At 39.0% G+C, this 17,005-nt stretch overlaps 1 protein-coding gene across 1 annotated transcript in view; it reads right to left on the reverse strand.

Moving 5' to 3' along the window:
- Window positions 1-17,005, reverse strand: part of LOC108902825 (partitioning defective 3 homolog B-like) — a 173,677-nt gene that overhangs the window by 36,060 nt on the left and 120,612 nt on the right. The window contains 1 exon segment of the mRNA XM_051070118.1: window positions 13,598-13,718. Within this exon segment, the coding sequence (XP_050926075.1) occupies window positions 13,598-13,718 (121 nt within the window).

The raw sequence follows: 17,005 nt of genomic DNA on the forward strand, positions 1-17,005 counted from the left end.
CTGCTGTTTCACATTAAAAAGAGACAGACTGCTAACTCCATGTCTGATGAAAAGTGGTTTACAATAACATATGGACTATACTTACTTACAGCAAAAGAAGAACTGTAAAAGAAGCAGGGAAATTTGGCTATTTGTTGACTCATTCGTCTTAAAGACAGAAAAAAGCAAACACTTCTTCTTACAGTGTTCAACAACTGTAACTGTATGTTTCCACAGCTAGTAGACGGCAGTAAATTTTAGTGAGGTTACTGGCTGATATACAGAGAATTAAATCATGGAATTAAGCCTTCAGCTTTTCGCGTCAGGACCTACAGGATAATTCTGTCTCTCACCCTGGGACTCAGGCCCAAAAATCACTGAGGTTGTCATGTGGGGACCTGACAAACACAGATCTGTGAACCGTTTGGGATCTTAACCCAGAGTTTATGAGGCCAGACTGTAAGGAATCATGCATGTTAAAAACAGATAATAAGTCATGACATGTTGACTCATTCTGCCCTGCTGGCAGAGAGAAGACACAAATCACACATGCCAGCGAGCGAGTCGATGTATACGTGTGTGTGTGTATTTAAGGGAAAATATTGTATTCAGACATGCTTCTGTACTTCTGAGTTAATGTGAGTTTGTGTGTTCATTGTTTCGTGCACTGTGTGTGTTCAGGCATATGTGTCTGAATATATGTTTTCATCCTTGTATTTTTGTGTGTGTGTGTGTAACAGACGTTCAGCGGTCATCAGACCAGCCAGGCACCAGTCCCAGACAGCGAGGTCAGAGTCATTCACTAATCATATTAACATTCCTTCATAATGACCCAATGCATAACTCTCCCTTTTCAGTCTTTTCCTCTCTCCCTCCATCCATCTGCCTCACTCACGCTTTCCATCTCACCCTCCCGTCCATTCCCTGGTCTATATTTCTTTCTTATCTACCTCATCACCTAATTCCTTCTGCCTCCTTTTAACTATTCTGTCCATCTCTGACCTCCAACAATTCTCTCATTTGTTGACTTTACTGCTGTGTGTTTTTCCTTGTTTTCCTTCCCTTCTCGTTTTCTTCTCATGATTTCTACCCCTCGCTCTCTCCCACTGTCCTCTCATTTCCTCTGGTTAAATCCCATCTCATCTTTCTTTCTATCCCCCTTTTTCCTTTTAAATAACGTTGTGTATTCTGATGCTGTCTAATCCAGTTCACCGATTTACACATCAATGTTTCCTGCATCATTTGACCAATTTCAAGTGTTGAGAAAAGGTTTTTGTAATTTTGATGAGATTTTATTATAATTATTATTTGCATTTACCAGATACAAAAACTCTGTGTAGATCCACAACAACCTGCACATAGTGTACACTTGGTTCAGTTTTTCAAATCTCAATCATTGCAGAACTCGACCCAAGCACACAGGCCTCATTTCCAGTCACATCACAGCAACTGTCATTAATACAATCATTACATATGGCTGTGATAAATCCCAATGATTTATCACAGGTATCTGTAAACCATCATCACTGTAATATCTCAGTCATCATTATTACATTAAACATCAGACAGATGATCAATGACTAATTCATAGTGCTCAAATTGATGTAGACTTAGGTATGCTACTTCACAGCTGAGCATAAAAATTTAAACATCATTGATTTGAATGACAATAAAAGTTGATGAAATTCATCACTCATAAATGATTTATTTATTATTTATTAATTATTTTATTTAAAATGAAGCTTATATATGGGGCTTTGATCAAAATGTTATAGATTGCTGTGTAGAATTAAAAAATAACGCAATCAGGGATATTGGAAAAGCACCTAAACAAACATGTCTCTTGTCTTATATTTAATTTCCTCATTATCACTTCACCTGCTGGCTCCACAAAAACTGTGCGAACACCAGGTCTGAACAATGTGTGAAGCTGTTGTCTGTGACGATTCTTATTTTAGAAATATCAGTTTATGTGTAGAAAAATGCAACATTTATACATCTTGACCCCAGAAATTTCTATTTGTTGGTCGATTATATGAGACGGTTTCACTGGAGTATTCAAAAGGAAAACTGGGGAGTGCTGGGGCTCCCTGAAGCTCTGTCAGCATGGGTCTTATTCCTGTAGTGTGTTGCAAAGTGTGTGACAGAGGTGCGCTCACTGTAGGTCAGTTTTGTGTTGTTTTAGTAAGCATTTTTATGTGCTTAGATGATGTGTGTGTGTGCATGAGGATCTCTATCAACACCAGGTTTGCTTCTACTGTTCTCTAGCCAAATCAAATGGAGCCTGTGTGACTTGGCTTGGACCAGTCTGACTCAAAATGGCTATGCATTTGGCTTGATGTACTGCAGTGGCTTTCATATTAGACTCTCTTTAACTCCTCACACACACACATACACATAATAGATCCTCCTCTTTTCCACCATGGCATGGTTCTGAGTATTCTTCAAGCTGGAAACACTTTAAGGTTTCTTTCAATTTTCTCACCATTACCCCACCCCACTCTCCACACATGCCTGCCCCACCACCACCCACACACACACACACACACACATTATCTTACATGGTCAGTTGGTGTGAATGATTTAACTGTTAATGGCCCCAAATCTCTGACAATGAGTCAGTCGTTAAGTGCTCCAGTCAGTCATAACCACCGAACCTTGCTGAAGATTACCTCATGACTAAGTGTGAGTGTGTGTGTGTGTGTGTGGACTTAGCTCAATGGCGCAGTGGTCCATGGGGATGTGAAAAAGACAGAAAAGGAATATAGGAAAGACAGCGGAACAATAAATGTCTGAGCATGAGAGTATTTCCATTATTGACTGAGACACTGAGAGGATGTATATCATATCTGTACTTGTGTGTGTGTGTGTGTGAGTATGTCTATGCTAATCCCAGTGGACGCAGCTATGTGTCTGGGTCCACTGAGTCGGCACTGATCCCATCTTGTCTGACTTGGGGATTACAACCTCCTGACCTGCTGCTGGGAGTACTCACATACATCAACACGCACAGACACACACCCAGATAAAGCAGAGAGAGATTGGTGAGAGAGGAAGGAAGGTAAAGAAAACTGATAAAGGGAATAATAAAGGAGGAATATTCACAATAAAGGAGCTCCTCCCTGACTTCTCATGCTATACAGAACCTTTTTAATTGAGGAAGTTTTAGAAAACGTACATTACATTACATAAAAAAAGGAAACCTTGTCAAATGTAGAATATCTGCTGTCTAATTGTTTTGCATTTGCCTTTTCGCCTCTCATCGCTTACTTCCTCTGTCTTGATCCCTCCTCCTCTCTGTCTCGCAGTTGTTTTGGACCATCAGTGTGAGCCCAGTTCCCTTTCTGTTCCATTAGATTCAGCACATTTGTACCGTTCCAACGCTCAACTTGTCCTTATAAGGCCAGAGTGAGTAACAGCATCGGGCTCAATCCCATGATCACACTGGAAACACCACTGTTTGACTGCAGAGTATGTATTTGAGTGTAGATGTGTGACTGTGTAGACGTGTGCTTGTGTGTGTATGATCATATGTTTGCATGCATGCATGTGTGTGTTCATCATCAGGGTGATGCTGTCTTTTTCACATTTGTGCCAGATAACCTTTACAAACCAGTTTATCTTAGCATTCAGATCTCTGCTCAAAAACAGTCTGACATGTATTCATTGGTCGCATTAATTTCTTTATCCAGTCAGTCATCCTTACAGTCACTGAAGCCAACAATAGACTGCAGGCCCTACCCTGCTGTTTCTGGAATAATGCTGGTTTGTCAGATAATAAATTTAGGTTGGAAGTTTCCAGAGATGCCAAGCACTAAACCTTATCCAATTTGTGCAATGGGTAAAATTTGTAATGTGATTCAATTCTTAGTCAAATCCGTCAGCAAAGTAAATAATGGGCCTTTTCTGCAAAAATGCTTAGCGCAGGCAAAGTCCTCGCAGTCGAAAAGTCTTGCTTATACAATGAGCTGCACTTAAATATAAGTTAATTATGCTTTGTCTGTATTCAGCCAGTGAGGGAAAGTCAAATAATATGATCTGAGCAACGGGTTTTAACAGCACTGATGTGTTTTTCCATGAGAAAAGCTGTGGTTTTGTGTTAGCACTTGGCAGAGTATATGTGTGTTTTAAGTGTGTTCATTTGCATGCGTTAATCTGTGCCTGTGCATGTTATTTTGTGTGTACATGTGTGCGTTAGGGTGTATGTATGCTGACTACGCAAAAAATTACATATTAGACTCCTTTTGAAATGTGTCCCCTTCAAATCATCAGATTAGAAACGCAGTCTGTAAGTGTGGTGTGTGTGTGTGTGTGTGTGTGTGTGTGTGTGTGTGTCTGCTGCCAGCAGTGCAGTCTTTGGTGATTGGGTGATGTGGTACAGGATATTCCAGTGGATTTATGGTCACCCAGAGCTGGCATTAATAATGGAGACCAAAGAAAAACGGTCTACAGGCGGCATACTGAAGAGCAAAACTCCTCACTTTTTCTCTTCTATTTATTTCTCAAATTCTGCTTTTCTTGTTGCTTGTTCTGACTATACACCGAGTATAGCAGTGCTCCATTCTGTCCTTCTGTCTGTCCAAGTGCTTAAACTATGTGAGGATATAGGTGTGTAAATGGATGGACCTACCAATCATCTCAACCAACAAACAACAGCATTTCATTCCTCAATGTCATATTTAATAGAAAAATAATAATGTACCTCTTATTGGAGAGAGAAGGAAATAATGTTGAAAGAACATGACCAGAGTGAATGTGATGGGGAACTAGACTAAAATAGAGAAAGAGAGAGAGAAACAGTTTTTATGTAGAGCACAAACAACTCTGTTAACCCTGTCTGTTATAACAAAGAGCCACAATCAGGTACAAGGTTTACTGCGGTCCTTTTCTGCTAAACAGAGGGTTGGGGTTCGATCCCCTGCCTGTCCACATATAAAACACCCAAGGTAGTGCGCCTATTTCTGTTTTATAATGGCTGAAATCACAAGAACAGTTTCGAGGTCATGAAGGAAAGGGCTGTATGTGTGTGTCTGTGTGTGAGTGAGTGCAGAAAAAGAGGGCAAAGGGGTTTTGTCTGCACCAGCATGGCTATAAAATGACAAATATAAAAGTCTGTCAGGTACAACTCCATGGTATGGGCAAAATATCTTATTTTAGAGGCCTAGATTTACAGCATTATTCTGACAGAACAAATTTCATTCAAGCAGAAGCTGTAACTGGAGTTATTATCTGTAAAGGCTGATTTATGTGGACTACCAACTACCATTCGTGCAGTCAGAAAGTATAAAGACGGTGACACATTTTTTTTGTTGTATTGGCGCTGTACTCCAGGACGTGGTTTTGGTATGGCGCCAATACGATGAGGTAAAAGTACTAACTGTCAGTTTTAATCAGAGGAAGTTTAACAATTAAAGCCCTTTTTGTATGTAATACCCAAAGTAATTAAATATTTCAGACACTTAAATGAACTTAAATCCCTTGTGGACAACAACTCAACGAGGTCTTCAAATGTTAGATGTCATCAAACATTTAGCATCCATATGACGTTAAGCAGTGCTAGTCACTCTAAGCCATTTTCACTTCTTGCTTGTTTTGGGGATTTTCACCTTGAGTTTAGTCTTCATCAAGTGAAAGACATGTTGAGTGGGACTGAGGTCACATGACTGACTTGGCCAATGTAGAACATTTCACTGTTTGGCCATAAACAGTGCTTGTTTGCCTTAGCTGGAAGGATCATTATCCTGATGCATTGCTCTAAAATCACTGCATATGGAAAAGGCTGCAAATCCTATCCTATTGTTCACTATGCACTATAGATGCACAGATCCAGAGACACACTGTACTGAAGGTCAGAAATTCAACCTTAATGAATGAATGGACTTGCTTTGATATTGTGTGTCTCAGTCCAATTTAATGTCTATGTGGTGTCACAACAAAAGGTAATTCATATCTTCATGGTTAAACATGAATAACACAATGAAACAAGCTGATTCTTTCACAGGACAAGTTTTCCCAGAAGTGAGAAAAATATTGGGGGAAAAAAAGAGAGTATCGCCTGAAGAATCAGAGACCTGAATTCACCCTGCACTCCAAATAGAGAGATATTCTCTGCATTGCCACTGTTTTATTCTCCCTTGTACAGGATGGAAAAACTGTGTTCATTGTTAGTCATGGGTCTCAGTGGGTGATACTCATGACTAATGTGCCCGCATACATACAGATTGTGGCACTGAACTGTGTTATCATGGTGAGAAGGCTTTCTGTCTTCGCCAAAGTCTGTGTCCCAGCATTTCTGACCTATTTAAAGTTTGTCTGAGGCAGTGGTTTTAAAAGATGGTGTCGAGACCATGAAAGGGGCAATGTGAAAATAATGTTTTCAACTGTACAGAGAGTACACACAATTGTTAAAGCTTGCATGAGGTCCTTAAAATGTTAGGCAGGGTAAATTAGTATTTTTAAAGTATATTTTGGTTGAGGTGACTGATATTAAGAAAAAACATGAACAGAAGTGAGGAAAAAAAAAGAAGAAATTTCACAGTTGTGACCTTAAAATGGGCAAAAAAGGAAGATAAAAATAAGAAAGGTTGTGGGAATTGTGTGCCGGGATTTTCCCAAATTCTATTGTGAATCACACAATGGTGTGCCTGTCTCTGGATGGTAACAGTGACAAGGTTAGGGAGAATATTGGACACAGTTCAGGGGACCGAGACCTTGAACCAAAGACAAAAAGAAATTCCAGAAACACACACACACATTATAAAATGAATCCGGACATTGCTCTGACAGTACAGGGAATTCAGTCTTGAACAACAGGATATGATACAAGATCCTCTTATAACCTTGCATGGGCAACATTTGGAGGCGACACAGATGAGCAATTCTGCCAGTGTTACTGTACGTCCGGGGCATTTTTCCATTTTTGATCTTCAGTGCCAATGTCAACCAAACTGAATGTGTTCCATATGTGTTGCCTAGACCTGCTGAAGACAATAGTGACCTCTGCGTTCAAATGTTGCCTGCACATGATTACCTTCATAGAAAAAGGGCTGCTACCCCAACTGCAATTCCAGGAAAACCTCTTTTTTTTTTTTTTTTTTGGTGCCACCCTTAGAACAACAAAGGGTAAATGAAACATTTCTGTATGAGTAACAACCCCGACAAAAATCCCAAAAGTTAAATGTTCAAAAGTCAAACCCAGCCAGTACCATACAGTCTGTTAACAACAGTGTTGCTAGGCTTTAATCATGCAGTGACAAAGCTGGAAAATTATCTGACTAAACAATGAGAAAGACCATGATGTAGTTCTTCCAAGTTCACCTGATCTAAGCTAAATGGCTGGCAGAGTAAAAGTGAACTTGCCTTGGGTTTGAGGAGGATGTAAAATACATTACATGACTTGACTTACTGCCAAGCTCTAAACTGATTCCTTCAGGACTGCACGTGTGTGTGCGTGCATGTCTTTATGTGAATGAAGGGGAAATTAAATATCAAATTAGTAAATAAAAACCTTCTGATTGTCTACTTGGATTCTGTTCACTCTGAATTCAAAGCCTCATTAGGCGGAGAGGACATTTTGTTGACTGGAAAAAAATAAAGAACTGCAGGGAACAGCTGGCTGGACACACAGACACATACACGCACACACATCTATACAGTATCAGGAGTGGATGGTGAAACAATTCAAGACAGTGAAGCCTTATTTTTTCCAAACCCACAATCCCAATTCAGAGACTTTTGATCTGCCAGTCGATCAGTCGATGGGTTTTCTTCCCACATTCCAGAGATATACAGATCAAATGTTAATTCCCTGTAGGTAAGAATATGAGTGTGGTTGTATTCTTCTGTCTAAACGTGTGATGGCCCCATGATAAACTGACAACCTGATCATGGTGTACCTGCTGTTTCAGCCTTTCAATACATGTTGGGATCATCTTCAGGCACCCTGACGCTGAACAGAAAACAGATGGATGAATGGATTGTAGAAATAAAAAAAAAATAACAGTCAGTGATTCAATTTAATGAGTTATTCAGTTATCTTTCTTCAGTATGCAAACTGGCATACTGAGAACAGCACAGCTGTGCTATATGACATAAAAAACTACTCTTCATTATGTCTAGAATAATACTGACACTAGCTACGCATGTTGAATCAGTAATGTTTGGATGAAAATAATAATGTTTACTGGTATCACACACTCATTCAACAATCTATGCACATTCTAATTGTCTATATAATAGTTAGTAATAATAGTAAATCAATCAGAATTGAATGGAAAATATTTATTGTTGATCATCCAAAACTGACTACTCACTTTTCACTTCACCAAAGATAATGTGTTGAAGTCACTGACAATCACAGACAGTCACAGACCAAGACAACAATAATTCTAAGACAGATGTAGACTTGGGAGACTGCCATCCTATAGAAAACAACCCCATGGGTCGTTTGTGTGTGCAGCTTATTAGGACCCATAATTGCATTTTACTGTTAGGTGACCTCTAGCAGCCATAGTGATCATGACGGCAGCGTCAGGCGACGCAGTATATGTGACCGCAACGGCTTTCTAAACTTAAAGAACTACTACTTATTTTAACTGAAAACCTAAACAAATAGTTTTTATGCCAAAATGCCTCAAGTTGCATTATTGTTACCATGACAACAGTAAAGTCAAACCAAGTTGCAAACAAGGGCAAAGGACTTTTGGGGACTTACCAACCACTAGTCTCGATAGATCAGGTGTTTGTGAAGTGTGTGTTTCACAAATGAAAGGCTAAAGGGTTAAAAGCACATCAGAAAAGAAAAAGGAGAAAAAACTAAAATGATGATCAGTGTAACCAGGGAGGACAGCAGATACCTGGACGAACAAATGCCATGTTTGTTGTCTTAATCATAATTCCTAAGGGTGGCAAAAGATAAATTAGACATCTTTCCCACCTCTCCAGTTGGAGGAGACGTACTATACATGCAGAATAATAACTTTAATAGACAGGGGGAAATAGCTACTTGTGTTGGCAGAAAAAAGTATTTTCTTCCTGTGCTTCTGTGACACAACATATTTGTTCATCAAATTAGTTAAAAATATTCAGAAAAACAATATTCTGACCTCCCAAAAAGATAAATTCTTATGGTTGGCTCAAATACAAGTGATCAAACATTAACTTCATAGTCTGATGACACCACTACCACACAGCTTTAGTTGTCTTGTTGTAACCATGGGAATTTTTTTTTCTAAATAACAGGAATTGGAGGGAGGACGCAGACAGGAAGACAAAGATAAAGATGTGAATTGAGGAGACAGATAAAGAGACGAATCACCTGTGGGTTGGGATGACGATAAAACACTTTCACCTTCAGACAAGAAAACACATTTGCTCTTGTTTTGCCAATCCTTGTGGGGGCGGTTTTGACTTGGACTAAATGGCTCCTCTTATTCAGATTTGTTCTACAATTTATTCCTGAAATGCTGCTATTGTTTGAAGCACTTTAAGAGGGACATATTTAGAAAATGGGCAAAAGAACAGAGATAAGTAGTCTGAATAACTATCTAATGCAGTGTTTGACCCCTGGCTACAAGTCCCATGAGTGCAGAGTTGCACACTCATTCCAACGTGTTTTTAAAAGCAAGAACACACTCACTGAGGAAAAAGGAAAAAGACCATTAAAATACTCTTGAGCAACGCATTTAATCCCCAACTAATGACAAGTTTCAGGTGAACACTTTCGCAACATAAAGAAGAAGATAAAAGTGAGTATATGCCCAGTAAACTCTTCACAAAGTTTAAGGAAGAAGACAAATAAAACAGCACAGTGTGTGTTCTAACTCTGAGGTTTCAAAGCTATTTCACTGCACATCATACTACAAAATGCCATTAGTAATTAAATGACTAAACTGTAAATGAACACACATATTAAAGCCCAAAGTACAGGAAAAAAACTAGATGAAAGCTTTTCATTGTAATTAAATCCTATAATAAAGACTGTGTCACACCGCCCACCATAACAATTGGCTTCCATACCCTCTGTGTAGGATTGTGTGTGTGTGTGACAACAGCAACAGCACCCTGTTGATTTAGTTCCCCTCTCCTTAGGGAGAAAGTCTGTTGTTGTCTTCCAAAATACACACACCCACCCACAAGCACACAATGCACTCACTTGGAAACAAACTTGTGGTGTGGCTTTTGATGCTTGATAATTGTTTTTAGGCAAACATAATTTTGCTAGCGGAGACAGCTAACCCATAACCATGAATCAATGAGATGGTAATGGAGCCTTAGGGGGAAGAAACACACACACACACACACACACACACTCAAAATACAGTGGCAACATTGCATGAGGAACTCTCTCTCTGTCTCTCTGCCTGCCTTTATCTCCTCTCGCTCTCTCTCTCTACTCTTAAGTTTCCATTGCTTTTACTTTTCATAGCCATTCAGCAAATCCTATGCAAAAAATAAAAACGTCTTGAGGAGAAACAAACAAACCAATAAACATGAAGTTGAATTAGACTGCCATCGGCTCACCTCCATAACCATTACTTCTCCCTCTACCCTTCCCACAGAAAGCCAGTCAGGTAAATAATCGCCTCTGCTTTAATTAATAAATGCATCATCCTTAATGAGAGGGGCTTATTAGGCCCTGTGGCAACTGCTACTGGTCTGTTTTTCTTTTGATTTTTTTCTTTTCCTTTTTTTAACTTACAAACTTCAAACTTAATTTTCACCTCTGAAGCATGCTAATTGCTCTCACCCCCTGCTTTATAAACAACAAAAAAGTTTTCTCATTTGGAGGCAGAGAACGGTGTAATGTGCCGCTATCGATCGCAGGGTAAAGGAGATTGCCCCTAGCTGGTCACAAACCAAATGACTCTTAGATCTGAATTAAAGTGGGGCACGTATAAGTTTGGATAAACACAAGGTGCTACACTTCTGAATCATTCAATGTCAAATTCAGTATTTTGTTACATAAAAGTCAAATTCATTGAAAGCCACTTCAGTGCACCCTAGAAACCATAATAAATCTAAAATACACTATTAACTAAAGCTGCAACTTATTCTCATTATCAACTAATCTGCTGATTAGTTTCTTGATTAACTGATCAAACTTGTATGTAGAGCTGCTTAATGGGATCATATTACACCTGCTGTGGCCCCATTAACAGTTATTCTCAGAATGAAAATGTTTTAAAAACTCCTCCTTGTTTTAAAGCTTGTCTTGTTTTTACTTATACAGATACGCAATGACATTTCACATAATCCTACAGAGGAACAAAGCACCATCATTCCACTAAGTGACGAACAGGGAGTTACAACAACTACAGTGAAATGATGCTGGCTCCACCTGTTAACACAAAATGCTGTGATAGCAATATGTTCTTGTAACTATGACAGAAGTTTTCCAAATTAAACTTAAGGCTGCTGAGGATGCAGTTCAATACTTTGTTCATGGTCCAACTGGTCGAAAACTGAAAAACAATAAGGCCTACAATTAATGTTTTGTGTCAGTCTGGCTTTATATTGGACTGGTGGGAGGGGTCTTTTACTTGTCTATCAAACATTATGAGAAGCAAGAAAAAATATTTTGGAAATTTCTAAATGAAATGTGAGACTTTTTAAAAACCCTCTTTTAAGGAAACACAATTCAGTGTTTTTTAAGACTTTTCAAGACCTGAGATATACCCTGTAGGAAGACCACTACCTCTATTCATGCACTGACTTAATTATTACATTCAGAGTATAATTTCCTGGTATGTGGGTTCATGCAAGCAGCACTGACTTCCTTTGTTCTAATTGTACAAGCACATAATATATTTTTCTTACATAACCCTGAGGACTTACCCTAACCCTGTAATTCCATTAAGTATTACACATAGTTACACAGAAGGACACAAAAAGGTCTTCCCCTCAGCGTTCAAAGCCGTTGAAGTGTTTTATGTTATTCTATTAACAAACTGCATCTTAGATGTGGAAACAATAATAATTAAATACATGATTAAATTATGAAATGCTGTTCAAAAAGAACTGGATTCAATTGTTCATTTTGCAGGGTCCACAGAAGTAAAGCTTCTGTCTCTGTCCAGCTGAGCTAAATTGAAGTGCTGATCATGGTTGAGTGCTTAAATGTGATATGCTGCAATAAACCTGTCCATTTGTCATACGAGATTAATTTTAGCTCCACAGTGAAGAACTAATTTTGTTTGTTCTGGACGATTTTCTCTCTTTCCCTAAAAAGCCACCAAAGCTTGAATATCAGTGTGACAAGAAGAGGCAAAATACAATTCAGGAGGCACTTGATTTAAACAGCAGTGAAGTTGGTTTTGAAGTAAGGTAGAAAGAGACCGGGTGTTGTGTGTGTACTGGAAAGACAAACTGTACTCAATGACAACTCCACTGTGTGCCTGAAAGAGCGTGATTAAGATTTGCTTTTGTTAACAGGAAGGGAAAAACAATGAAGGTTTTTCTTCGTTCAAATAAGGAGTCTGAAATCGCCTGCATCATTGTGTATCCCCACAGAGTTTTAACATTTGCTGACAATAACTAATAAATAATCTAGATTTTCCATGACATCAACTCCCAGGCTGAGATTGTTCTCCTACTTGTGTTTATATGTCGAGTGACAAATAAAAGTTTTGTTTAAATAAATTGTGTCTGAAAAAGTCAACAGTGGTAGAAATAATGCAGCAGAGCCTTGTGAAACCTGGAATAAACCACTAGCCTGATACTAAACTGTCAAACACTTCACAGGTTTTGCTTTGCACCTACTCTGTTTACAGTACAAACCATAAAAACTCATAGAGTCTTACTTGACGTCTAGAAGTCTAGACTTTATACATTAAGCAGAGGTGCCATTACCACTGACATACAAGAAAATAAATAAAATGAGTAGCAGCAGGTAAGAAGGAACATATTGTCACTGTCTGGTTGACCAAGAGATATGGCAAAACAATGACACTGTCAGACTAATAAAAACAAAATCTGATACCTAGCAACACGTTTGTAATAGCAGGACTCACACTTGGTTAGCAGCAGCTGCAAACAAAATCATAGCAGGGTGACACCTGGTACCAGTGTGGGAGGTGATTTCTCGTTACCACATTAATAATTTACCGTCATTGCGGCATCGCAGACGTGTTTTTGGAGATTTTTTACAGCGTGACTCAGGCAGCCCGAGCTCAGGAGGATGTGGTTAGGATTCTGTGATTTGAAAAACAGGACCTGCAAGATGACAAGCGAGTAAAACCTCCGCTCATCTCCTCTGCGTCTCATCCTCAGGGAGAAGTGGATCGTATCAGTCCTACCAGCTCAAGGCCCACAGGAGCCATTCGCGTCAAAAGAGCAAGTTGCGACTGACAGCTAAAGGGCCTTGATCACTCGACAGACGCAATAAAGGCAGTGATCACTCTGATAGCTGATAGAAAATAGTACATGCTCACACTATTCATGGTTATCTCATGGAAAGACAACTTGATGATGGACGGACTGATGACGAGTGCAATAAATTTACATAGAGCAGAAAAGGGTTCAAGTCATGGACTGTGATGCTACATATCTGATCCATACTTAAACAACTTTGTGCTTCCCTGTGTGTGTGTGAACGTATGTGTGTGTGTTGGCTCCTTACCCTGTGTGCGTCGTTTTCGTGCCCTCTGCGTCGTGGGTCCAGCTCTTCATAGGGTGGCACCATTCCTTCTCTCCTGGCCTGCTGGTACTCTCTTCTTAGCTGCTGGATCCTGTCCACACTGCTACACATGCAGAAGCACACAAAAATGATTTGAGAAATATGCTTTTAGATTGTTTTGAAAACAAAAATGAAATTGGGTTAATTAAGCTGTTACACATCTGAGGTGTCTGTGGAGAATATTCAGGCCTAAAACAGATTAAATTCAGTATCATTTTGGGATTCCAGATCTTAAAAACAAGCAAGTTTGATAGTGAAACAGTCAAGGCAGTGACCAGTTAAAGGTTGCTGCGTGTTTTGACATTACAACTGAATCACACTGGTATCAATATAACATAAAAAAACTTTGAGAAGTCTAGTATCACCACCAGACAGCTGATGAACTGCCAGCAGAAGCCCTTTGTTTAGCAATTTTCCTGACATCAGCCTGCAGAAGTTTGACGGCAGAAATAAAGACTAGACAGACCCACCTGTATACATGCGCACCCACGTGCGTGCGTGCGAACACGCACTACACACACACACACACGCCCACCCACAAAAATCAATCTCTTAATCGCTCTGACTGCCTACATCTCTATCTGCTTTTCCATGTTTTTCTTTTTCTCTTGCAAAAGCCAAGAAAACAAAAACATCAATCATTCTATGAATATTCTTTCTCTCTGTCAACAGAGGAAATATGCAGCACATCAACACTGAACCCAGGGCACCCTTGTGAGTCACGCACACACACACATATCGACTCACCCACACGTAATGGAAATACGGAAAACCATATCTTACACATATGATCCCATATGCACCATTAAAACTGCTGTGTGCAATTTCTTGAACCAAGTTGGTGGAAGGAGGAAAAACACATTGATGTAGCGTCAGGATTTATGAAAAGTCAGAAAAATAGCAACCCACTCTCTCCCTTTTCTCCAAGGCGTTCTGCAAACTATGTCTTCTGACCTTCTTGCCAATACTCAGCACGTCACCCATAATTTCACAATAATTTTGGTCTGTTTTATATTTGAGGGTATTTATTTCTGTGAAACTGAAAAACCGCAGTCAAAAATACGTTTTTAACAATTAAAAATCTTATGCTAGACTTTGCCTAGCATTCCTGTTTTCCACAGTTTGACGCAGGTGAGAAACACTGAAGACGAGAGCCAGTCTTCATGCACATTAACATTAAGGTCCAAACACAGATTAGCTACACACAAACTCACAAATGAACAAAAATATAAGTAGTGCACATGAAAACATTCAGTATGCACTCTATATTTATATTACTTTAGGTTAAAATCTGTCATGATGGGCCTCCTCCCTGAGTTTACATTGATTGTGCGTGTGTGTATTTTCTTCTTAACAGTTTCTCTCAGATTTGCCACAGTGATTCAGTGTCTACACACACAGCCCAAAAAAACAGATTAGCTAAGGAGAAAAAAAAGCCCATGTTCGTCTGGCCATTGGGAGACAGAGGCATTCCACAGTGATGACGGTGGAGTGGGGAAAACTACAAAATTACACCATATTAGATACCAGAAGCAATGTAATAAGATGGTTAGCAACATGATAGACAATGACGTGGCACACTCAGGCTGCTAGCAGATTAACAGACAGACTTACATTCAAACCGATAACATTACTTAAAATCAAAGTTAAAATGCTAAGAATAAGATTGCTGGAAAAGCACAATATTCCGGTGTTGTTATTTTTCTAAAATATAAATTCCATTCACACATTAGTTCTTCTTTTGTCCCCATTTTCTCTTCACCTATTCTCTTATTTAGACCTGCTCTTTCATTACCCATCATCTCATTGAAACAATAAACCCAGAGAGCTGTGAGAATGAGTGTAATATCTACAGCTCTGATAACACATTATACCTGGTCTCACATCACAAATCATGTCACACTTTGTTTAAAATTCCTCTTGTTAGCATCTCCATTTACTTTACTACTCCCTCTTAGACCTGTATAATCTATTTTTATTATTATTTATGTTTATTTATGACGATATTTAATATACAAATCTGAAATACAGAATAAACAGTGCACTGCCTGTCTGTCATTCATTCTCTTTTCCCATTTAAAATTCACTGGAGGTACTGGAGTGACAGTAGATTGAGAGAAGATGCATTTATGTATGGTATATACTGTACTGAGGACTGCACTGTGGTGAAACACAATCTAATGTCAGTGTGTGTATCAGTGTGTGTTTGTGTGTGTGTGTCTGCTCCATATTCTAGCCGCAGTGAGAGAGAGCTGTGTCAGCAGTAACACACAGCATCTACTGTGCAAAGGGTAGATTTGGAGCACAGTGAAATCAGATGCTAACTGCACCTCATGACCAAGAGACACTTTTTTTGTCTTGATTTTCCTTTTTCTATTCAGAATTTTATTTTACAATTCTTTTCTTATTGAATTGGCATTCCATGTTTTATTTGATCATTTAATCAGGTGAGTAAATCCCAAATTGTCCTCTTTTAAGAATCAAAACTGTTTATGTAATTGTATTTATTGTCTTTAGCACCTTATTAAGCATCACAGGGACTGTAGGGTAGTGTGAACGGAGAGATACACCTGAGGCGAACTGGCAACTCATCACAAGGTTATCACATAACAGAAATAGACAGAAATAAACATTCATGTTTATAGGCAATCAATACTACATCCCACATCTTTCCTTTCCTCCCACCTTTACCCTGTGACCTCCCCTTTCTGATTGAATGTACTCCTGGAAAGCAGTGCTGTCTCAAATACAAGGATGGCTACCCAGAGCACCTCATAAACCAAGAGAAAAGTTAAAAACAGAGAGTGGTAACACATCATTAAACTGAGTAGCTCTCAACACAACATGTAAGTGTTTTTATATGGTTTCTGTTGCCCTTTCAGATTCTCATGGAACACACTCTTTAATGAGGGCCACTCCAAACTTTGGATGCATTAGAAATTAAGGAAGACGGTTAAAGGTGAGAAATGAAACAAAGGCTCAAACTGTGTTCAAACAGAACTTGCTAGTGAATTTTAAAATTCCCACAATTGCCCATAAAGTCAGGGGAAAGATGTAAAAACAAATGAGGAAAAAAAGGAGAGAAAAGGAACAGAGAGAGATGGAGCTTTGAAAAGTTTTTCCATCAGTTTTAGAGTTTAACACAAACATAGACAGGTACACTCTGCACACATCCTGTACTGTACCAGCACACAGTCCTAGCTAGGTGTAGATAACTGTCTGTACATACTGGCTGTTTGTAGCAAAATTTTACAAACAAAGCTCAGATAGTCCTACGGTCAAGTTCTGTTCTTTTCTACTCTGCTGTATACTTCTGTGCGTGTTCGTCTTTGCTGTGCTTTTTCATGTTTA

Source organism: Lates calcarifer, linkage group LG1 (assembly GCF_001640805.2).
Source record: "Lates calcarifer isolate ASB-BC8 linkage group LG1, TLL_Latcal_v3, whole genome shotgun sequence".
NCBI classification, from domain to species: Eukaryota; Metazoa; Chordata; class Actinopteri; family Centropomidae; genus Lates; species Lates calcarifer.